Source organism: Lacerta agilis, chromosome 7 (assembly GCF_009819535.1).
Source record: "Lacerta agilis isolate rLacAgi1 chromosome 7, rLacAgi1.pri, whole genome shotgun sequence".
In the NCBI taxonomy this organism is placed as follows: domain Eukaryota; kingdom Metazoa; phylum Chordata; class Lepidosauria; order Squamata; family Lacertidae; genus Lacerta; species Lacerta agilis.
The window spans coordinates 6,737,186-6,761,908 of NC_046318.1; the positions used below are offsets into that span (position 1 = coordinate 6,737,186).

General features: G+C 44.6%; 1 protein-coding gene and 1 long non-coding RNA gene across 5 annotated transcripts in view; both read left to right on the forward strand.

The window, feature by feature from the left end:
- The window catches only part of LOC117049538, a 105,438-nt gene extending 82,634 nt beyond the window's left edge, over positions 1-22,804 (forward strand). Inside the window, exons 3-4 of the long non-coding RNA XR_004427001.1 lie at positions 702-794; positions 22,772-22,804. This is a non-coding gene — a long non-coding RNA (uncharacterized LOC117049538). The remainder of the gene's footprint in view (positions 1-701; positions 795-22,771) is intronic.
- Positions 22,805-22,807: 3 nt separating this feature from the next.
- ENOX1 (ecto-NOX disulfide-thiol exchanger 1) overlaps positions 22,808-24,723 on the forward strand; it is a 104,200-nt gene continuing 102,284 nt past the window's right edge. For 3 of the 4 annotated variants that reach the window (XM_033154287.1, XM_033154290.1, XM_033154291.1), the window contains exons 1-2: positions 22,808-22,892; positions 23,371-23,508. In XM_033154287.1, the coding sequence (XP_033010178.1) occupies positions 22,883-22,892; positions 23,371-23,508 (148 nt within the window). In that variant the 5' untranslated portion in view covers positions 22,808-22,882. The remainder of the gene's footprint in view (positions 22,893-23,370; positions 23,509-24,723) is intronic. The other variant, XM_033154289.1, reaches the window with a different exon arrangement.

A 24,723-nucleotide genomic window follows, 5' to 3' on the forward strand; every position in this document is an offset into this window, starting at 1 on the left:
TGTAATGAAGGTGTCAGGAAAAGCGTTCCACAAACAGGGAGCCACCACAAAAAGCACATTCTTGTGCTGCCATCCTCCAGACCTGGCATCCAAAGAAGGAGCAACTGGATCTGGTCCACCACTACCTTGCCCAAGAAGGAGAGATTAGCAACTGGCCGGTATTTACTTAGATTTTCCAAATCTAGGGAGTATTTCTTAAGGAGTGGTCTTATCCCTGCCTCCTTCAAGCAAGCAGGGCCCACTTCTCTTGCAGGGAGGCATCAATCACCTCCCTGGCCCAGTTAACTGTCCCCTCCCTGCTAGCTTTTATCATACAAAGGGGCAAGGGTTCAGAGCGCTGACCGATCCAAGCACCTTGTCCACATCCTCAAGCCAGTGTGGTGTAGTGGTTAAGAGCGGTAGACTCGTAATCTGGGGAACCGGGTTCGCGTCTCCGCTCCTCCACATGCAGCTGCTGGGTGACCTTGGGCTAGTCCCACTTCTCTGAAGTCTCTCAGCCCCACTCACCTCACAGAGTGTTTGTTGTGGGGGAGGAAGGGAAAAGGAGAATGTTAGCCGCTTTGAGACTCCTTCGGGTAGTGATAAAGCGGGATATCAAATCCAAACTCCTCCTCCTCCTCCTCCTCCTCCTCCTCCTCCTCCTCCTCCTTCTCTTCTTCTTCTTCCTCCTCCTTTCAGCTCATTCTCTGCTATTGTTACAGGATCTGCTACACAGAAACAGAGAAGCTGTAATAAAGCAGCCCCTTTTCATGGAACTCCTGAACTGGAATTGATGAAAAAAAACTTGGGAAAAGGTAGAAATTTAAGTAAATAACAGTCACAATTGTATCTTGACAGTGCATTAAATGTTATTTTTGTGCTTTTCACATTTCATTTATGGTGTACACTTATCTGATTGCCTTAGGTTACCTGTAGGTGGTATATATTAATATCCCAACGAAATTTCTGCACCAAGAATTTTTTTGGAAAAGAAAATGTTTTGCTTCAAAAAGTAAACATGCAAATCAGTGGAATGCATGCGAAGTCCTATATTTTTAGTTTCCTGGTGTGGATTTGCTATATTACGACCAGGGACGAAGCCAGTCTGGTCTGGGGCTATTAATTTGTGTAGGATTTTTTTTTAGGCGGTTAGCCAACATTGATGTGAATTTCTTGTAGTCTTGGTTTATTAATGAGATTGGGCCGTATGAGAAGTCCTATATTTTTGTAAACATTTATTAACTTTGCAGAATTTATTCACGCTACAATGTATGAAATGTGGCTGAACACCCATGCTCCTCTCCTTGGATATGTTGACAGACACAGTTTGAAACGCATCCTTATAAACATGAATACTTGAAACTGGTCCCACCCCCCCAAAAAAACCCCAACACTGAATTCTTGTGAACATTTTATTGAGAATAAGTGCAATTGTTTCAGTGAGACTGCCTAAAAATTTATATATAGAATCATAGAATCCTAGAGTTGGAAGAGACCACAAGGGCCATCCAGTCCAACCCCCTGCCAAGCAGGAAACACCATCAAAGCATTCCTGACAGATGGCTGTCAAGCCTCTGCTTAAAGACCTCCAAAGAAGGAGACTCCACCACATTCCTTGGCAGCAAATTCCACTGTCAAACAGCTCTCACTGTCAGGAAGTTCTTCCTAATGTTTAGGTGGAATCTTCCTTCTTGTAGTTTGAATCCATTGCCCCGTGTCCGCTTCTCTGGAGCAGCAGAAAACAACCTTTCTCCCTCCTCTAGATGACATCCTTTTATATATTTGAACATGGCTATCATATCACCCCTTAACCTTCTCTTCTCCAGGCTAAACATACCCAGCTCCCTAAGCCGTTCCTCATAAGGCATCGTTTCCAGGCCTTTGACCATTTTGGTTGCCCTCCTCTGGACCCGTTCCAGCTTGTCAGTATCCTTCTTGAACTGTGGTGCCCAGAACTGGACACAGTATTCCAGGTGAGGTCTGACCAGAGCGGAATTCAGTGGTACTATTACTTCCCTTGATCTAGACACTATACTCCTATTGATGCAGCCCAGAATTGCATTAATATGAATGGGCCATGAGATGCTGAGAATTCCTGATTCTGTCCCACTTAAACAGTTTCACATAGAATAGTAGTTTTTTCTTTACAAAGTTGTTGCAGACGTTTAACAGCATATTTAGTAATGCGGTGCAGCTGCAAACCTTACCACTCTCTCTTCATATGACCGCAGGAAGAATCCTGTATTAAGATCCACTGGGATGAATGGGGTTAGGATGCAGTCGTTCTGGGCTCTGCCAGCTTAACTCCTTTTTTATTGGTTCATCCAGAGATATTCTGGGTGTCGCCCCATCCCATCCCAGCTGGGATCCCAAGCCTGTTCACCTGAGTCACATGACCTGGGACCACAGCCAAGATTAAGCTGGCAGAAAAGGTGGTGTAACTGGAACACTATTTTAAAGGCTTGCTTTTGCCCTCTACCAGGCCTAAACTGACTCAGCCTGCCGTCGCCCTGCTCCTGAATGGAGTTTGGATGTGCTGGCTTTATTTCTTTACGCCAGCTTCTTGTGTATAGGATTGCTGCCTTAATGTGCTACACAGCTAAAGATGCAGGGTTGCGGTAATGGAGTTGTGAGGCTGCAAAAGACGCTTAGCCATTTACAGGTCTTTAAAGCTAACTATGCATTACAAACTGCGAGAGGCAGTGAAGGATAGGCGTGCCTGGCATGCTCTGGTCCACGGGGTCACGAAGAGTCGGACACGACTGAACGACTGAACACAAAATGCATTACATGTGTGGGACGCAGGTAGCGCTGTGGTCTAAACCACTGAGCCTAGGGCTTGCCGATCAGAAGGTGGGCGGTTCGAATCCCCGCGACGGGGTGAGCTCCTGTTGCTCGGTCCCAGCTCCTGCCCACCTAGCAGTTCGAAAGCACATCAAAGTGCAGGTAGATAAATAGGTACCGCTCCGGCGGGAAGGTAAATGGCGCTTCCGTGCGCTGCTCTGGTTTCGCCTGAAGCGGCTTAGTCATGCTGGCCACATGACCCGGGAAAACTGTCTGTGGAAAATGCCGGCTCCCTCGGCCTGTAAAGCAAGATGAGCGCCGCAACCCCAGAGTCGTTCGCGACTGGACTTAACTGTCAGGGGTCCTTTACCTTACCTTTTTTATGCATTACATGTACCCACATACAGAGCTGATGTCTCCCCCTCCCCTTTCGGAAGCTCTTTTAAAAAGGGCCATAGGAAGCTGAGAAGGAGGGCTGAATGCCCTTTCTTATAAGGAACATTGCTGAAGAAGCTGCCTTTTCGTTCTGCTGAAGGCAGAAAAATAGCCCAGAAGGAAAGAGTTAAGGAAATGTCAATCCTACCAGTGCTCTGCTCAGGATTCTAGCCTCCCTTTGCTGCTTTGCCTGAAACAGAAACAAAAGGAACCATCCACTGCTTCTGTGCATACATGTGCTTAACTTAAAACATAACTTAAGGAAGCTGCCTTCACTCTCTCTTTACTAAACATTTCTTTCCTAAATGTGACTGGGGCTAGATCTACATTTATCTGTAAAAACACTTAAAAAAAACAACCCGTAATATCACTCTCAATGCAATTTTCCATTGACAACATCTCGCAGCTCTGCAGCGCCCTCTGGTGCCACATTTTTATAATGCATTTTAACGGTATAACTGACCAGTGTAGATTAGTCCTGGGTAGAATCTCATTAGTCAAGGGTAGTAGAGTCCTTCAGATGTTGTTTGACTTCAAATTCTACTCCCAATGACCCCACTGTCCCCACTACCAATGACCAGGGATGATGAGAACTGGAGTCCAGCAAAATATGGAGGGCACCATGTTGAGAAATGTTGCCCCAGACGCATTTGCCTCCCTCCACCAATTGCTTTTAAAAATGTGGTGTATAATTTGAATATTTTATTATGGTGACATTGATTATGTACTTTTGTAGTGCATACTTCTCATACTGCCCCCATCTCTGATAGAGAAAGTCTACCCCTTTTATCACCCTGCCCTCCAGCTCTTTGCTCGAGTTTGGTTCTCGCAAATTATTGTTCGTAGTCATCACTTGTAGAGCAGGATAAATGTACTAGCCAAGAAACTAGCCAGTTTCTTTCAAAAAAATAAAATCATTTGTCAAGGGGTGATTGTTGCATTACGGCTTCTACATCCTGCACAATCTTTTTTTGAGCGATGACACAAATGAATACAGTACAAATAAATTGCATGCATATATTGTGTGAGTTCAGTTCGGTGCCAAACGTTTTATACCAGTGGAAACAGGGAAGGGGGGGTTAAAATGGGGGTGGGTTTGGTGTTGTCTCTGTATTCTTATAGAATTTCTAGGTTTTTAAAGAAAATATACAATAGCATTTGTTCTTGCATTATGTAGTCAGGCCTCAGATAATTGAGGGCCTGAGGAGGATTTGCATCCTAGGCTCATCTCTTTCAATATGCCGAAAACTGGACTTGCTGTTTGTTTCTCCGGCTGGGCTGCTGTGCTCCTTCCCTTTCCCTGGACAGATTCCTTCTGGTGTGCATTTCTGAGCTTTCTCCGGAATGCTTTTTGCTGACTTTGTCAGTGCCCACACATTTTCATTTCCTTCTCTCTCACTTCCTCTTACGTTTCCCCCATAAAATTTTAAACCCCAGGGGGCCCAAACCTGTTTTTATCATCAACCCATCCAAAGTCTCTTCTTTCTTCTACCTAACTTATCTATATTTATAAGGTTTGTTGTTGTTGTTGTTCAGTCGTTCAGTCGTGTCCGACTCTTCGTGACCCCATGGACCAGAGCACGCCAGGCACGCCTATCCTTCACTGCCTCTCACAGTTTGGCCAAACTCATGTTAGTAGCTTCAAGAACACTGTCCAACCATCTCATCTTCTGTCGTCCCCTTCTCCTTGTGCCCTCCATCTTTCCCAGCATCAGGGTCTTTTCCAGGGAGTCTTCTCTTCTCATAAGGTGGCCAAAGTACTGGAGCCTCAACTTCAGGATCTGTCCTTCTAGTGAGTACTCAGGACTGATTTCTTTGAGAATGGATAGGTTTGATCTTCTTGCAGTCCATGGGACTCTCAAGAGTCTCCTCCAGCACCATAATTCAAAAGCATCAATTCTACGGCGATCAGCCTTCTTTATGGTCCAGCTCTCACTTCCGTACATTACAACTGGGAAAACCATAGCTTTAACTATACGGACCTTTGTCGGCAAGGTGATGTCTTTGCTTTTTAAGATGCTGTCTAGGTTTGTCATTGCTTTTCTCCCAAGAAGCAGGCGTCTTCTGATTTCGTGACTGCTGTCACCATCTGCAGTGATCATGGAACCCAAGAAAGTGAAATCTCTCACTGCCTCCATTTCTTCCCCTTCTATTTGCCAGGAGGTGATGGGACCAGTGGCCATGATCTTAGTTTTTTTGATGTTGAGCTTCAGACCATATTTTGCGCTCTCCTCTTTCACCCTCATTAAAAGGTTCTTTAATTCTTCCTCACTTTCTGCCATTAAGGTAGTATCATCAGCATATCTGAGGTTGTTGATATTTTTTCCGGCAATCTTAATTCCGGTTGGGGATTCATCCAGTCCAGCCTTTCGCATGATGAATTCTGCATATAAGTTAAATAAGCAGGGAGACAATATACAGCCTTGTCGTACTCCTTTCCCAATTTTGAACCAATCAGTTGTTCCATATCCAGTTCTAACTGTAGCTTCTTGTCCCACATAGAGATTTCTCAGGAGGCAAATGAGGTGATCCGGCACTCCCATTTCTTTAAGAACTTGCCATAGTTTGCTGTGGTCAACACAGTCAAATGCTTTTGCATAATCAATGAAGCAGAAGTAGATGTTTTTCTGGAACTCTCTGGCTCTCTCCATAATCCAGCGCATGTTTGCAATTTGGTCTCTGGTTCCTCTGCCCCTTCGAAATCCAGCTTGCACTTCTGGGAGTTCTCGGTCCACATACTGCTTAAGCCTGCCTTGTAGAATTTTAAGCATAACCTTGCTAGCGTGTGAAATGAGCGCAATTGTGCGGTAGTTGGAGCATTCTTTGGCACTGCCCTTCTTTGGGATTGGGATGTAGACTGATCTTCTCCAATCCTCTGGCCACTGCTGAGTTTTCCAAACTTGCTGGCATATTGAGTGCAGCACCTTAACAGCATCCTCTTTTAAAATTTTAAATAGTTCAGCTGGAATATCATCACTTCCACTGGCCTTGTTGTTAGCGAGGCTTTCTAAGGCCCATTTGACTTCACTCTCCAGGATGTCTGGCTCAAGGTCAGCAACCACATTACCTGGGGTGTATGAGACCTCCATGTCTTTCTGGTATAATTCCTCTGTGTATTCTTGCCACCTCTTCTTGATGTCTTCTGCTTCTGTTAGGTCCTTTCCACTTTTGTCCTTTATTGTGGTAATCTTTGTACGAAATGTTCCTTTCATATCTCCAATTTTCTTGAATAAATCTCTGGTTTTTCCCATTCTGTTATTTTCCTCTATTTCTTTGCATTGCTCGTTTAGAAAGGCCCTCTTGTCTCTCCTTGCTATTCTTTGGAAATCTGCATTCAATTTCCTGTATCTTTCACGATCTCCTTCGCATTTTGCTTGTCTTCTCTCCCCCGCTATTTGTAAGGCCTCATTGGACAGCCACTTTGCTTTCTTGCATTTCTTTTTCATTGGGATGGTTTTCGTTGCTGTCTCCTGTATAATGTTACGAGCCTCCATCCACAGTTCTTCAGGTACTCTATCCACCAAATCTAAATCCTTGAACCTGTTCTTCACTTCAACTGTGTATTCATAAGGAATTTGATTTAGATTGAATCTTACTGGCCCAGTGGTTTTTCCTACTTTCTTCAGTTTAAGCTGGAATTTTGCTATAAGAAGCTGATGATCTGAGCCACAGTCAGATTTATAAGGTTACTTCTTCTCAAAGGCAAATTTACGTCTGGCTAATTCCTTTCCTCAGCAGTGCTTCGGAAGCGGAGGCACGTGATAAATAGGATGCGGTGTTAAACCTCCCGCTGAGCTTCAATGGTTGCTGTTTTGTCAGCCTTTGGGTTGCAAACAAGGAAGGATAAGGGATGGACAAGAGGTTTCTAGGCAGATAATCCGATAATCTGAATAACTGCATGGGTGCCCCGGTAACAAACACTTTGAAACCCTGATTTATCAGTGAAACAAACACAGTTCTGAGAGTTAAGAGTCAGTCCTATGCACGCTCACTCTGAAGTAAGAACCACAAGTTTTGGTGAATTAAAATCTAGCAGTGAGAGGCTTGTTCCATCTGATGTATATTTCTCTGTTGCCTACCGTAGCTAGGCATTTGCGGATAAAATCATTTGCATCGATTGTGGTCAGTAAAAATTTGTTGTTGTTGTTGTTCAGTCGTTCAGTCGTGTCCGACTCTTCGTGACCCCATGGACCAGAGCACGCCAGGCACGCCTATCCTTCACTGCCTCTCGCAGTTTGGCCAAACTCAAGTTAGTAGCTTCGAGAACACTGTCCAACCATCTCATCCTCTGTCGTCCCCTTCTCCTTGTGCCCTCCATCTTTCCCAACATCAGGGTCTTTTCTAGGGAGTCTTCTCTTCTCATGAGGTGGCCAAAGTACTGGAGCCTCAACTTCAGGATCTGTCCTTCTAGTGAGCACTCAGGGCTGATTTCTTTAAGAATGGATAGGTTTGATCTTCTTGCAGTACATGGGACTCTCAAGAGTCTCCTCCAGCACCATAATTCAAAAACATCAATTCTTCGGCGATCAGCCTTCTTGATGGTCCAGCTCTCACTTCCGTACATTACTACTGGGAAAACCATAGTTTTAACTGTACGGACCTTTGTCGGCAAGGTGATGTCTTTGCTTTTTAAGATGCTGTCTAGGTTTGTCATTGCTTTTCTCCCAAGAAGCAGGCGTCTTCTAATTTCGTGACTGCTGTCACCATCTGCAGTGATCATGGAACCCAAGAAGGTGAAATCTCTCACTGCCTCCATTTCTTCCCCTTCTATTTGCCAGGATGTGATGGGACCAGTGGCCATGATCTTAGTTTTTTTGATGTTGAGCTTCAGACCATATTTTGCGCTCTCCTCTTTCACCCTCATTAAAAGGTTCTTTAATTCCTCCTCACTTTCTGCCATCAAGGTAGTATCATCAGCATATCTGAGGTTGTTGATATTTTTTCCGGCAATCTTAATTCTGGTTTGGGATTCATCCTGTCCAGCCTTTCGCATGATGAATTCTGCATATAAGTTAAATAAGCAGGGAGACAATATACAGCCTTGTCGTACTCCTTTCCCAATTTTGAACCAATCAGTTGTTCCATATCCAGTTCTAACTGTAGAACTCTATACAAGATCTCAAAGTAGCTATCTTAATACAAAGGAATTTCAGAAATAGACTGGAAAGAGAGGTTGCTGAATTGCAACTAATTACCAAACTGAAAACCATGGAGAGACCTGGTCTGAACAAAGACATTGCATTCTTACCTCATTATACGTGACAAAGCTATCTTTAGCCTTCTCACCCCTTGCTTTTTCCTGTAAGACCAACTGCAGTCGTTAACAGTCGTCAACAGGTTTTCCACACCCATCAGCCAATCCCCCATTCCCACCACCCTTCTGAGTAATACCCCTCCTCACTCTCTCACTATATATAAGGGTCTGGTGACTTCTGTTTCAGTGTATCTGAAGAAGTGTGCATGCACACGAAAGCTCATACCAAGAACAAACTTAGTTGGTCTCTAAGGTGCTACTGGAATGAATTTTATTTATTTATTATTTTGTTTTCTCTCTGTGTGTGTGTAGTGTGTGTGCAAGAGAGGAAATGATGAGGATTTCTCCATCCCACAATCTACACTCCACACATTTTAGGCAGTTTGCAAAAAGGGATGGAGAAGTATTTATTTCATTATTTACCACATTTCTCTTCCAAGGATATCAAGGTGTTTGGTGCACACGGTTCTCCTCCTCCCCATTTCGTCCTCACAACAACCCTGTGAGGTAGGTTAGGCTGAGAGAGAGTATCTCCAAAGTCACCCCGTGAATTTCACGGCTGAGTGGGGATTTGAACCCTGTGGTCTCCCGGGTCCCTCGTCCATCATTCTCATCCATTCTGTAGATGAATGAGCCAGTGGAGGTTTTTTGCTGCTTATGAATAGTTTGGAATAGTTTTCTAGGTCCCGGCTAAAAGAAAGAGCAAGCTGTTTCTGAAGAGATCCAAAGTCCATCTAGGACACAGCAAAGAAGAAGAAGAAGAAGAGTTTGGATTTGATACCCCGCTTTATCACTACCCGAAGGAGTCTCAAAGCGGCTAACATTCTCCTTTCCCTTCCTCCCCCACAACAAACACTCTGTGAGGTGAGTGGGGCTGAGAGACTTCAGAGAAGTGTGACTAGCCCAAGGTCACCCAGCAGCTGCATGTGGAGGAGCGGAGACACGAACCCGGTTCCCCAGATTATGAGTCTACCACTCTTAACCACTACACCACACTGGCTCTACATAAGGCATATACTTATGTAGGCATCCACTTCTCCAACTGCGGGCAGGTCCACCTTGGGGTTGTGGTGCATCTGTATGGCGAGTTTGAAGTTTGATGGTCAGACCCTGAGGCAAGAAGTGCTTTGTTCCCCACCCCACTAGATGGGTAGATTGAATGCCCACTGGCGGTGGGCTCTCAGTGATTCATGCTGAATTTGGGGAGCTGGCTAAACATTTACTGTCCCGTCATTCTAGTTCAATTTAGGTAAAAAGTAATGCAAAGAGAGCTGCTCTTTTCATAGAATCATAGAATCCTAGAGTTGGAAGAGACCTCAAGGGCCATCCAGTCCAACCCCCTGCCAAGCAGGAAACACCATCAAAGCATTCCTGACAGATGGCTGTCAAGCCTCCGCTTAAAGACCTCCAAAGAAGGAGACTCCACCACACTCCTTGGCAGCAAATTCCACTGTCGGACAGCTCTTACTGTCAGGAAGTTCTCCCTAATGTTTAGGTGGAATCTTCTTTCTTGTAGTTTGAATCCACTACCCCGTGTCCGCTTCCTAATGTTTAGGTGGAATCTTCTTTCTTGTAGAATCCATTGCTCTGTGTCCGCTTCTCTGGAGCAGCAGAAAACAACCTTTCTCCCTCCTCTATATGACATCCTTTGATATATTTGAACATGGCTATCATATCACCCCTTAACCTTCTCTTCTCCAGGCTAAACATACCCAGCTCCCTAAGCCGTTCCTCATAAGGCATTGTTTCCAGGCCTTTGACCATTTTGGTTGCCCTCCTCTGGACACGTTCCAGCTTGTCAGTATCCTTCTTGAACTGTGGTGCCCAGAACTGGATACAGTATTCCAGGTGGACACAGTATTTTGTTCTTACGGTTTCTGATACACAGAATTAGGAGTGGGTTGTCGAGAGCCTCCTCTGTTTAACTTCTAATTCAGAACTACCCCAGCGCACAGATTCTGGCACGCAGCATCTGTTGCTATTTCTGAATCCAAGGTACCTTGAAGCTTTGAGGAGGAGAGGGCAGAACAAAATATTTGAAAATTGTTGTATTACACCATTACCTAATATCAATTACAAAAAGCCCAAAGCTCATCACTTGAAGAAAATCTTTACTAATCAACATGTCCTTAGAAAACAGACAGGTCAAGTGCTACCTGAGTATTGCTAGGTAACAGACTTGACATTTTTCCTCGTCTTGTGGCAGTTAAGGAGAGAAATGCTTAAAATACCATTTAAGTTACTCCCTGTAGCGTAATTACAGCCTTTTCGGTAAGTGAAGTAATTTTTAAATTATAGATTAGTCCAGTCATTTAATTTGATGGGAACAATTGTGGTTAATTTTACAATTCCTTATGCTACCAAAACAGTGACAAAAATGGTTTTGTATCTGCCAGCCTTTGCTCTAAAATGTCTGTTAAAACAGGTGGTTGGTTGTTGTTGGTTGTTTTTTTTTCAAATTAGAAAAAGACAAAACTTACTTTTGTTGAACAAACATCTTAAGAGAGATTAATGCAGGGAACACAGATAAAAAAATAAAAAAATAAAATGAGGCAGGGCCTGCTCCTCATTCTGCTCGTACAGACCTAAGAATGTTCAGGTGAAGCCATCTTGGAATTTTTGAAACGGTTTAACAAAAGGACTTGTGGAATGTGTGTGTTTTTGCAGGAAGCTGTGTAGCACCTCCTGTCGAAGACAAACACTGGTTGGTAACCCTTCTTTCTATTTGCCAGTTTTATTTATTTATTTATAAAAGTTTTAAAATATCACAAACTCATCTAGAAAACATCTAGATGGTATGCAGCTGTCAGGGATTTGTCAGGGTGGTGGAAGGTTTCTCGGGATGTTACAGGGAGCCTCAGCCCCACCTGACCAGTAGCATCTCCTCCTCCAGTGGGGGAAACGGTGAGGTCTCCAGTGGGGAGGGGGAGGCAGCCCAGGGAACTGAGTGCCAAGGCTCTGGGGATGCTAGAGAGACCCTGCACCCCCCTCACGCAGCGGGAGAGGAGGGAGACACGCCATTTCCGTCGCCCCAAATGCGTAGAGGGGTGAAACGAAAAGAAGGGAGGCAGCGATTTCGTATCCTGAAACTCATATGTTGGGGTCAAAACCGGAAGGGGGCACTCCCAGATTCTGTGGATGTTTGAGACAGACATGCTTGGCAGGGGGTTGGACTGGATGGCCCTTGTGGTCTCTTCCAGCTCTATGATTCTATGATTCTATGAACCTTTTAGCTCTGCACTGTAAATAGTATGCACAATAAAACTACTAAAAGAAAGGTCGGAGTTTTGCCTGGTTGCTCATGAGCAACTACCTAAGGACCTTAACAGCAGCCTATATAAAACTACAATAAACATGAAAGCAGAAAATGGGATAAGGAACTGGCCAGTTACATAAAATTCACCTGACTTAAAGGGTCTTTGGCAGTCAGAATGTGCAGATGATCTAGCCATAGTTGGTGAAAGTCAACAAGAACTACAAATATGCTGTCTGATCTGCAGTTTTGTAATGCTTGTTGTACGGCCCTGGTTTCAGTAGTGTTGAAAACTCTTCATAATCGAATCCAGTGTATACTGGGAGAAAGGCAGAAGTGGACTGGTTAAAATACCCCCTGCCAAAGGCAGACTCTCCCAATGGCTGCCTTTTCATCTATCTATATCTATCTATCTATCTATCTACCTACGACCACTTATTTCACATATAGTTTGACCCTGAATCTGGAGAGAGGGAGGGGGATGGAACAAGCATTCATAAAAGCAGAGGTTTGTCCCTGGTCTTTATTCTATCTTGGAAACAATGTGTGTGCGCAAACTTGAGACTCCCGCCTCCTGTTGTTTTCCTCCTCCCTCCCTCCCTCCCTCCCTAGCAAAATCTGCTTTTGGATGCTACCAGTGTCTGTTCAGTGAGTCAACTAATGGCAGGTGCCTCCTTTGTCGGCTGAATGCTCGAAAGAATAGGCTATGAATTTGCCGTGTCTATTTTACTCTTCGGGAATCAGTTGCAGCGGTAACGGCAACCTCGTGAGGTGAAGGTGATACTGAAATGAAACTGTTGTTCCCGTTCCGTATTGCCATCTGCTTCTCTTATGGTACATTGAATTTCTGTTCTGCGTCTCAATTTAATTACAGTACATTTAACACAAACATGACCTGGTTCAAGCGGATATTGTAGGCTTTTACACCCTGCAGCATCTCTACCTGTCCTGTAGCACAGCCAAACACTAGTACCCCCCCTTCCACAACTCCTTGCACATTTGCAGACAGTTTGCATGTACAAGCGCTGGTGGAGGAAGGGGTGTGTGGTGGGGGCGGTCCGCCCTGGGTGCCATCAATGAGGGGGTGTGTGTGACAAAATGTAACTCGACGCTGCCTGTGGAACCGAGCTGGGTTGAGTTGCATTGTGATGCGTACCCTTCCCAGCAATCAGCCAGACTCTCACTGCCCGTCCCATCCATGTCCCACCCTTGGGGGGACACTGCCTTGCCTCCTGAGCAGCGGCACAGCTTTGAGTGCAGCCGCACGCACACACTGAGGAGGTGACATTCGGTGTGCCACCTGCCTGCGACTCCCAAGCCTACCCTGAGCCATCAGGGGAAGGTGAGGAGCTGCGCCCCTTTGCCGGCGGCCTTACCCCTTTGTTTTGACAGCTCAGGGGAGGCTTGGGAGTCACGGGTGGGCGGCGCGCCGTTGCCCCCCGCACTCCCGGGCTTCTGGAGGAGGGCAGGGCACGGCTTTCTTTGACGGGGGGAAGGGAGGGGGAGAAGGTGGGGTCTACATTGGATAGCTGCCTGCATGGCTTTCTTTGATGGGGGGTGGAGGGAGGAAGGAGGAATTTCAATGTGGGAGGGTGACAAAACAATTTCTGCACCGGGCACCACCTGACCTTGCTACGCCACTGTGTACAAGGGGTTGAATCAGTGGATTGTAAGAGCACAAGAGAGCCCTGTTGGGATGGCCCTTCTAGTTTGTCAGCAGATTCTGCTGTTTGTGATTCAGAAGCGAGAAGCACATTTTGGGGTAAAGACTACGCATGTACAGAAGACTATTCGTGTGCAGCAAGAATTACTACACAGCAGCAGCACATAGCGAGCCTGCTTTTGAGCGTCAAGCACAGGACTAGCCTACTCAAAGCATATGAAAACCTCAACTGCATAGCTAGCCTACGCAGAGTCTGGTTAGCTAAGTCTGGTTACCATTTGGAGGTGTGCACACAAAATAGTACAGGAAAAAACAAAGGCTAAGAGGGTAAAGCTAAGCTGTCCCGTTGGAGTGCCCTCGTCTCACCAGTGTGCCCCAACTTTGGCTCATGGGATGCCAGGCATAGGTAGCCTGCAGGAGGCCCAGTAACAGCAGCCTGAGCAAACTCTAAAAGGAAACGGAATAATTTTTTTAAAATACAGATTTTGTCTGAGAAGACAGAAGCTTTGCATGCTTATGTAAAAGGCATACCAAGAAGATAAGCACCGAGGTACTGAGATCTTTGCAGCTCGGTTGCTTGCCATTGGCAGCTGAGAAATGCCTTTTCTATGTTAGCTAGACAATTGCTCTTGGGAGATGCCTCTGTGGCAGAAAGTGAGAAGGTGCTGCAGGGAACACATAACAGGATCCTCCGTGAGATATGCAGATCCGGCTGCTGAGTAAACACTTCACAGGAGAGACAGCAAGAGGTACCTTAAATCACTGAATAAAGTTCCAGAGATTTTTTTTATTTTTAAAATCATAGCCAGGAATAGGAAATATACAGACAACTCGTGAGTCCCTCCTCTCCATTTTTAAACTGTTTTAAGTTTTAGTCTAAGCCTAAGCTTTTAACTGTGATTCATTGTTGGGTGACTTGTCCTTTACTTCAGCTAATTTTCTCTGGTGGTGGATAAACATCGCTGGGTTTTGTTGTTTCTGTAGCATTCAGAAGAATTTCGAGAAATAAAAAGGACTGCAAGGCAGTAAAAATATATATGAAATTTTACTATTTTGAGCTTCACTACAAACTCAAAAACATTTGACAGCAACATGCAGGGTTCTACTTAATTTATTCATCCTGATGCAGGTATGTGCTACTGACCATGCAAGTGCGCACTACTGCAAGTCCTGCATTGTAGAATATAATGCCCCCGTGCATTCCTTAATTTTTAAAAAAATGCAAATCAACCATATTTCAAATAGAGTATGCATTCTTAAAGAGAGAGAGAATGTAAGTCTGCTTGCCCTTACCCGGCACAGTGGTGTTGCGGACTGGTGCTGCCAGCCCGACACAACCCAATGATGGGCAGCAGCCACCAGCTATCAGAGAATAGTGGTACTATTACTATTATTACAATTACTATTATTAATCAGGCCTAGGAAGGCATTGTCCAAGCCTTCAGTCTGTCTTGGAGGTCTATAGCAGACCCTCACAGTAAGGTCTTTGTTTTCCCCCTCTCCTATAATTTTTACCTATATACTCTTGGTCTGCCTTCCATGTTCCAGGTCTTGGATCTCTTCACAAGTGTATTCATCCTTTACATATAGTGCGACTCCTGCTCCCTTCCTGTTTGATGTATTCATTTTGAACATTCCAGTCATGAGTTTCATCTCACTAGTTTTCAGTAATGTCTACTCAATCATATTTGCAGTCCTGTATTAAAAGCTCTAATTTGTCTTGCTTGTTTCCCATTCTCTGTGCATTAGTATAGAGACAACTGAAACAATGAGTCATTCTTTCCAGCTGCTTCCTTTTTGTAGTTTCCTGCCTTTTAGCAGGTTTCTGGAGCACTAGCTCAGTTTTCTGTGCTTTCAGTTGCCTGTATATCTGGTGCACAAGTAAAACTGGATTGTGACAAGTGTGTTCTGTTTGTTTTGTGGCAAATCAAGGTATTTGACATGCTTGACTAGGGTTATACTAGTTACTGTAGGTATGCCATTAACCCAGAATTTTTGAAATCTTGATGGAAGATTTTCATACATGTACATACATGTAAAGAGACACAAATGTACATGGCAAAGCCCCTGGTGGTTTACAGGTGAAACTCGAAAAATTAGAAAAGCGTGGAAAAGTCCATTTATGTAAGCAATTGTTTTCATTATGAATTTTAACAGGGAGAAATGTAAAGTACTACACTTGGGCAAAAAAACCGAAAGGCACAAATACAGGATGGGTGACACCTGGCTTGAGAGCAGTACATGTGAAAAGGATCTAGGACTCTTGGTAGACCATAAACTTGACATGAGACAACAGTGTGATGCAGCAGCTAAAAAAGCCAATGCAATTCTGGGCTGCATCAATAGGAGTATAGCATCTAGACCAAGGGAAGTAATTGTACCACTGTATAATGACACTCTGCACATGACACAGAGATAATGACACTCTGCACATGCGTAATGTCATGCTTACCTAAATATGTGCTGTACAGATCCTACTGTTAGGGAAAGAGCAAGGTTCAAAATTACAACCCAGCCCAGTCAACATGTCCCCAGTCGCTGCTGAGCTGACGTCTGGGCTTAGGGTAAAAGATCCCTAGCAAAGGCGAGTGGTCAGCCTTGAAGTAAAGAATGACGAACCTTTTAAAATTAGGTACCTACATTCCTCTTTGTGGCAGAAAACTAAATCTGCATCAGCATGCCTGCAAGGGGAACACACTGTAGAATGTAACCACCATAAGCCAACAGCGTGTTCTGTTTTAGGACAAGAGTCACAAACAGTGTGTTAGTTACTCTTTAAACAAACGTTCTGCAGCATTATGAATAAAGCATTTGGCCTGTAGCTAGAAATGCGGCACAGTTCACAGCTTTTACCTTGCTGGGTTTTTTATAGACAGCAAATGCTTCAACCAAAGCTCTCGGGATGAAACGAAGACTCAAGCGTGCAATGAGGCTGTGTCGGCTGACAAAACCACAAGCCAAAGCCTCGGTGGTCCAATTCACCTATCCACCTCCGTATTACTTCAACAGGCCAGAAGACCGGCAGGTGGCCACACTTTTGAGCTCTTGGTTGAGCGTTGGCAAGCCCAGTGTGAAACCAGAAAGTCTCCTTAATAAAGTGAAAAGGGAATGTTCTGAGTTTTCCAGGGTGGGGACATTGACAGGTAGTCAATTGATTCTGGGCACAGGACCATGGAACAAAATTTCAGCCACCAATTTAGTTCAGGCTTTCAGAGATTAAAAAGAAAAAGAAACTGTGCTCTTGCTGGCAGCTTGCTGAGGTATCAACAAGATTTTCTGGGGCCAGTATAGTATATGTGGATTGGGCCCTCTGCCTCCCCTGTAATCTATTTGGCAAAAACTGCTTCTTACTTACCGTATTTTTTGCTCCATAAGAAGCACTTTTTTCCTCCTAAAAAGTAAGGGAAAATACCTGTGCGTCTTATGGAGCGAATGGTGGTCCCTGGAGCTGAATTGCACAGGGGCCAAAAGCAGATTGTGCTTTTTATTTTACAAAGAGAAAAGGGGGTGTTGAAAGGAGCCCGCTCAGCAGCTGATCAGCAAGAGATCGGGAGAGAGATAAGAGTCCCGGCTCCCTTTCAGCCCCGCCCTCCTTTGTTGAATGTGCTGCAGAGGGAGGCTGTTTGTTTCCCCAGGACATGTGACTGGCTGATTAGATTATCTGACTGGAAACAGTAGAAACAGCTCCCATAAGATTTTTCAGAAATGTGAGTTAAACCCCATAAAAATGGGGCTTTTCCTCTTTGCTTTTCCCCCTTTGCAAAAAAAGCTGCAAAACCTTTAGCTCATCCTTTTTTAAAAAAAGGCCTTTTTGCCTTTGCAAAAACAGCTGCAAAACTTTTAGCTGGTCCTCAAAAAAGCCAGGGCTTTTCCCTTTGCAAAAAAGCTGCAAAACCTTTAGCTGATCCTAAAAAACAACAACAAAAAAAAAAACACACACAAAAACCCCCAGGGCTTTTAGAGGAGGAAAACCAGAAAAATATTTTTTTTTCTTGTTTTCTCCTCTAAAAATGAGGTGCGCCCTATGGTCCGGTGCATCCTATGGAGCAAAAAATACGGTACATACTAAATCTAACCAAAGTACCTCTGGGCAAATTAAGATGGCAAGTGGCTTGGTATAGCACCCACCTGCCCTGTTAAACAAGGTGTATAAATGCAAATGGGAGAAGAGAGGATTGATCCTGAGGCTCTGGCTCCCTTAACTCACCACCTAACAGCGTCTTTGATTTAGGAAAGAGCCAATCTTTGGGTCTCCACTCACCTTATTATTGGCCCTTGAGGGATGAGATTCAGATTGGAAGTGGCAAAGCTGAAAGCAGTTTTTCTCCATCATAGCACCCCCAGGGAAATAGCTTCTAACCATGTTCCATTTTGCAAGTAGCATGCATCAATTTGCCAGAGAATCATTATCATTATGACTCGCACAAGCTCAACCTACCCCTGATGGCCTAGCTTAGCACATGGCTATACAGTTTTTGCCAGTATTGTAATGTAGGCAACAGGTATGCACAATCTATAGAGAGTGTTCATAATACCAGAGACAAAATAGCAATTTAGTTCTCAGCAAGTTGTGTGTTGATGTGTTATTCTCAATTCCAGCAATGCCCAACATGTTGTATGACTGCTCCAGTTTCTGAATAGAGCACTGATAATGCATATATAAGTCAAACTTCCTTCAAGAAGCAGAACACAGGAAGACATAAAAAGTCTCAAAACAACAACCTGCAAAAGATAAATAGCTGTTGCCGTGAGTGCTCCTTTAAATATTATTCCAGCAGTATTTTAAACTAAATCCCGATCACTGTTAATTGGTGGATGTGCTTGACATGTGACAAATGTGCGGCTCTTTCTTCCTTTTCTTTTTTGGATCATGCTGGCAGCTGCAGTCAGACTAAACCAGCATCTAAAAATAGCACGATTTGGAATTCCGTAACACGATGCATTATGGAAGTCCAGTATAGTGATAACAAAAGCATATGCAGTACAAAATCATCACCCGGAGGGAAGTAAGTTTGCAAGCTTGCTGGTCGCTGTGCTGGTGATAATAATAATAATTTTAAAAAAGCAGATCCCGTCAATGCACATATACAAAATGCCACCATATCTCAACAACTATGTCTCCATTTTTCATTCTGCCTAGAAGTTGGTTCTAAAATGTGCATCACTCTCCAATCTTGAAGGTAAAGGATGCTCATTGAATAAATTATACTGTTTTATCATTTAACACACAAGAAGTCTGAACAGAACCCAGAGAGAAAAATACATTTCCCCCACTCACCCCAAACTCTCTTGAAACAATAATTTTGGAATATACAGGTGAAACTTGAAAAATTAGAATATCATGGAAAGGTTCATTTCTTTCAGTAATTCAGCTTAAAAGGTGAAACTAATATATGAGATAGACTCATGACATGCAAAGCAGGGTATGTCAAGCCTTCATTTGTTATTTATTGTGATGATTATGGCGTACAGCTGGTGAGAACCCCAAATTAACAATTTCAACTTTGGGGTTTTCATCAATTCATAGAGTTGGAAGAGACCACAATGGCCATCCAGTCCAACCCCCTGCCAAGCAGGAAACACCATCAAAGCATTCCTGACAGATGGCTGTCAAGCCTCCGCTTAAAGACCTCCAAAGAAGGAGACTCTACCACACTCCTTGGCAGCAAATTCCACTGGCGATCAGCTCTTACTGTCAGGAAGTTCTTCCTAATGTTTAGGTGGAATCTTCTTTCTTGTAGTTTGAATCCATTGCCCCGTATCCGCTTCTGTGGAGCAGCAGAAAACAACCTTTCTCCCTCCTCTATATGACATCCTTTTATATATTTGAACATGGCTATCATATCACCCCTCAACCTTCTCTTCTCCAGGCTAAACATACCCAGCTCCCTAAGCCGTTCCTCATAAGGCATCGTTTCCAGGCCTTTGACCATTTTGGTTGCCCTCCTCTGGACACCTTCCAGCTTGTCAATATCCTTCTTGAACTGTGGTGCCCAGAACTGGACAAAGTATTCCAGGTGAGGTCTGACCAGAGCGGAATACAGTGGTACTATTACTTCCCTTGATCTAGATGTTATACTCCTATTGATGCAGCCCAGAATTGCATTGGCTTTTTTAGCTGCTGCATCACCCTGTTGACTCATGTCAGGTTTATGGTCTACCAAGACTCCTAGATCCTTTTCACATGTACTGCTCTCAAGCCAGGTGTCACCCATCCTGTATTTGTGCCTTTCATTTTATTTTTTTTGCCCAAGTGTAGTACTTTACATTTCTCCCTGTTAAAATTCATCTTGTTTGCTTTGGCCCAGTTCTCTAATCTGTTAAGGTCATTCTGAAGTGTGATCCTGTCCTCTGGGGTATTAGCCACCCCTCCCAATTTGGTGTCATCTGTGTAAGAGAATTCAAGTACTGTATGATTTTCAGACAAGATTGACTCCATCCCTCTTATTTAGAAAAACGCCTCTTTATGTTCAGTGGTGCCCAGAAAGTGTGTATAGAATTGGTTGGTGGATGATAATAATATTTTTTTAAAAAAGCTTGATGCCCCCACCACAAACCTAGCCTTTGGTCCTGAAACAAAAACCAGTGGGACTGATAAATTAAAAATACGAAACTAACCCAATGGCAGGATTAGGTTTGCAGGACAGCACCCTGAAAGTAGGACCTCTAAGGCTGCAATCCTCAGCATGCATGTGAGACCGAATTCAACAGAGTGGAGCTTACCACGGAGTCAATACATACAGGGATTGGACTGAACTTTCTAGTGAAAGATCGGCTTGCTTAATTATTCCATTGAAATCAACAGGAGTCGAAATGCTTTAATTGATATCAAAGTCATCTCTTTTTCTGCCCCAGCCCTGTAAGTTTGACTCTGGGGAGGTTCAAATGGCATCTATGTGAGCCAATGCAGCTGCACTGACTTCATTTAGGCTGCAGGTGAAGAATGTCTGTGGATTTGTTTTTTTACTGAGATGGTGCATTTGAGGAGACACTTGAAGGAAAAGAAAAATGTGTGACGGTAGCAGCAAGTTGGTATTTTGGAGAATGGAGTGAAAATAAATAAATCTCCTCCTGAATTGAACTTCCAAGAATATCCATCCGCTTTCTTTTGACAGGCTGGAAGTAGGATGGAGATGAGAATCCCTTTGAGGGTGCAGATCCATTGATCCCAATCCACTTCTATCAAACCGATCTTGTCGCTTTTAAAAGCCCTGCTATAGACTTAAATGGGACTTGCAGCCAGGGCTTTCTTAAGCATATCCGGCACCGTGGTGCAAAGATCCCTCCGGCGCCCCCGGCAACTCCAAAACAAGGGAGGGGGTGGGAAATGTCCTCTGCCTCCCCCACCACCACGATCCCTGGTGTGGTGGCAGTGATCAAGCAGGAAAACATGCTGGCGGACATGATCTCTGGCGTCGGGGCGCCCGAGAAGGCAGCCTGGGAAGGCTGCGCGCCGCCTTTTGCCAGGAAGCAGGAGGAGGACAACGACCGAGAGCAGGGCTGTATTTAGCAGATGCAGAGGCTTGGGAGGGAAGCTGCACACAGCTTCCATCCTAAGCCTCTGCGGGGATCACTCTCCTCCTGCGGAGGCTTGGGAAGGAAGCTGCACGCTCGCCAGCCCATATAGTTGGCGGGGTGCAGCTGGTGGGCGTGCAGGGAAACGGGAGGCTGCCGGCAAAGCTGCGCAGCTCCCCCACTCGCTAGGGCGCCCCTGAGAGGCTGATGCCCTGGCGCAACGAACCACTAGGACCAATTGGGAAGATGGCTCCTATGAATGCTGACCCAGCTGCAAGTCCTGCTGAGTTGAAAGGGATTTGTAGCCTGATCCTATGCAGGCTTACTCAGAAGTTAGTTCAAAGGGATTGCAGCTTTAACCTAGTTCAACACCACACTGTTTCGCAGGTCCCTTCCACTGCTGCTGCCTCCTCCTGCCCCCCCCCCCCGCCATCAACCGCTGCTCCGGAGGAAGGAGAGCTCGGAGCCTAGTCTGCCACACACACACCCCGATCTGCCGCTGAAGTGCCTGCCTCAGCCAGGCACACGGTAGAGCCAATTTTTCTGTTTGTGGCTTCTGTATAAGATTTTGCACATTGTTCTCTCAATTACTTATCAAACCTTTATTAGGCATTTACATGTAAAATCACAAGAGAAAGAATCACATACAGGAACTTTAAAATATATATACACAAAGAAACAACAATTAAACTCATAGACTGATCGTATGTGTGTATTAGTAAAATCTAGAATTTCGTCCTGTTAAAGTACTCCTTGAAGCACTGCTGCCAGAAACTCGGCTCTCAATTCTTGGATTACAAATAGAAGATTTAGAACGTGGAACGGTCTGGTAGATTTCCGTGCGCCGTTTTTGTGCTGCTTACTGTACACCGGTCTACTACGAGTATTGGCAGCATAGGTTTATATTTTTCCAGTTCTTGTATTTCCCAAGGCTCAGTAGTAAGGCTGGATGGGACCCAACTGAGAAGGGATGGTGGGAGATACACCAGTGTTAAACGCAGTGGGGTTTACTACTGGATATACTGCATAAGCCCGGGACTGCACTGTGCAGGTTTTGATGCAATACAAATATTATTACAATGCAGAATGGTAAAGGCCCAAACAATTGAGATAAAAGGGAATATGATTAGATAAAAGGTCATGCGGACAGATGAAAGAATGATATAAACACAGTGATGGGTACGCTGAGAAGTAACGGGTGGGGGAGGGAGGAAATCAGGGAGGGAAGGGAAGAGGAGATAATTGAAATGTTCACTGTATTTTTTGGCTATGTAAATTACTTTTTATTATGATTATGTCTTTTTACATTGTAATGTTTTGGAAAGAAATAAAGATATATTTTTTTAAAAAAATATATTATTACAATGCCAGCGTATTTAAAAATAAACTGGTCGTCGGTCAATTGTGTGGCATCCTAGCCTTAACTCTAAAGGATGTTAAAAGTTATCCCAAGGTGGTTTCCCCTGCCTCCCCCTTACTGTGTTTAGCAGGCAACAGTTTTCTTCAAGCTTTCAGTATCAATTAATATTTAACTTAAGAAAAAATTCATTTGTAGCCTCAAGTCCGCCCATCCAGTGTAAGCCAGCTCACTAAGGCGGCTGTGCAGGTGCTGATAAGACGTAAACTGCTGAGAGGTTGCTCAGCCCAGAGGCTGTGCATTAAACAAGTTATTATATAGCACTATTTGTTCTGTTCTCAGGCAGCAAAGGGGGGGTTGTTGCCTTAACATCCTTTCTTGATGCCTTCGAATGGTGCGTGGTCCAAACTGCTCTGGAGACCCAACTGCGACTGGCCAGCCATCGCAAGGTGGATTACCCACCACAATCTGCCTTGAAGAGATATTTTAAAGCAGTATTTAAATTGTTGTTTTTTAATTTTTTTCTTACAGAGCATACCCATTCCAGGGGTGAAGGGCACTTACCGGTACATTTCAAGATGTTAAAACAGTAGCAGGTGAAGAAGTGAAAGTGGAACGAGCCGAAGAGAACCTTCTAGAACCATGGCCACAGGTGAATGCCTCCACGTGATCATCGGCGATGTTTCGTGTTTGATTTCATTCATTGCCTCAGCGCTGGATTTCAGTGTTTCTGCTCTTCATCAGAATGTGGCATCTCCCTGAGATCTGCCATCTTGACCTGGCGCTTTTTCCCCCGGCACCTTGCTAATGTCTTCATTTTGGTGCGAAACCGAAAAGCATTCTAAATTGGTTATTCTTGCAAATGCATCAATGTCCTTGGGAGTTTGTTTCCATAGGAACCTTTGCCCTTCTTGGATTAGGTTTCTTTGTGCACTGGTTTTTTGTTGGTTGGTTGCTGCACTGCAAGTTTCCCCACAGATGAGCAGGAGAGAGTGACTAACAAGAAGTCCTAAAAACCCTACGCTGCGGCAGTTGGACAGATTATTATTTTTATCTTTGGCTAATTTGCGGCTTGTCGTCCTTGCTTCTTTGATTATAAACTAAGAAGGTGTTTTCCTCCCCTCCTGCAGCAGCTGATGGTGTGGGCAGCATAGCTATAGATACCTCTCAACTTAACATGTCAGTCACTGAACCAGCAGCTTGGGCAACTGCGATGAACAACCTGGGGATGGTTCCAGTGGGACTGGCTGGACAACAGCTGGTGACGGGTAAGATTTTCATTGAGATCTGTTGCACTGGTTTATGGATTTTTCTTGAACCCTAATTGTCTTAATTGTTTTCTGAAGGTGCATGCTTCTTTTTTCAGTGTGCTCCCAGAACATTTCCCCTCCCAAAGACATAGATTCCCTTTCTTAATATTGTGAAGAAAGTGTTTAATCTCTTGGTATTATAGGTAAAGGTACCCCCGACAGTCCCAGGGATGCGGGTGGCGCTGTGGGTTAAACCACAGAGCCTAGGGCTTGTCGATCGGAAGGTCGGCGGTTTGAATCCCCACAACGGGGTGAGCTCCCGTTGCTCGGTCCCAGCTCCTGCCAAAAAGCACGTCAAAGTGCAAGTAGATAAATAGGTACCGCTCCAGTGGGAAGGAAAACGGTGTAAATAGATAAATAGGTACTGCTCCGGCGGGAAGGTAAACGGTGTTTCCGTGCGCTGCTCTGGTTCGCCAGAAGCGGCTTAGTCATGCTGGCCACATGACCTGGAAGCTGTACGCCGGCTCCCTCGGCCAATAAAGCGAGATGAGCACTACAACTCCAGAGTCATCCACAACTGGACCTAATGGTCAGGGGTCCCTTTACCTTTACCCCTGACCATTAGGTCCAGTCATGGATGACTCTGGGGTTGCACGCTCATCTCGCTCTGTAGGCCGAGGGTATTAACAGCCATCTTAATCCACGATACATCTTAAAGTTGGTGGAAGCTGACAAAAGCCCTTGGGGAAATTTGAATCTTTAAAAACTGCCAAATAATCTCGTAAGACCTGTTCTGCATTGAATCCGAAAGAGAAGCCTCATAACAGATATATTTAACATTTTTAAAAAGCTGTTTCCCCACCCCCCACATGGAAGCCTTTGCAAATATTCTGCCAAGGAGCAGCATGGGAAATTGGCTAAAAGCTTCTGCAGAGAGAGGATGAGCATTGTTAGGCTGACACAAGAAAGTGCAGCTATAAATAGAGACGTTATAAAAATCTGAATCCCAGGTATCTGCCAACACCATCAGGTGAGTGGACCTGAGAAACCCTTTTCTTATTCACTCTTCACTGAGACCTTTTTCACACGGTAGCCTCTGTAGCTTGACATTCCACTAGCGTCTTCTGCAGGAAACACGAGGGAGGTTGAAATCTCTCGACCTACAGTGGTCCTATGATGGGTTCCTGCAGCACTCAGCTCTCCCTGCACACATTCCTGTTGTATAGTCGTGCC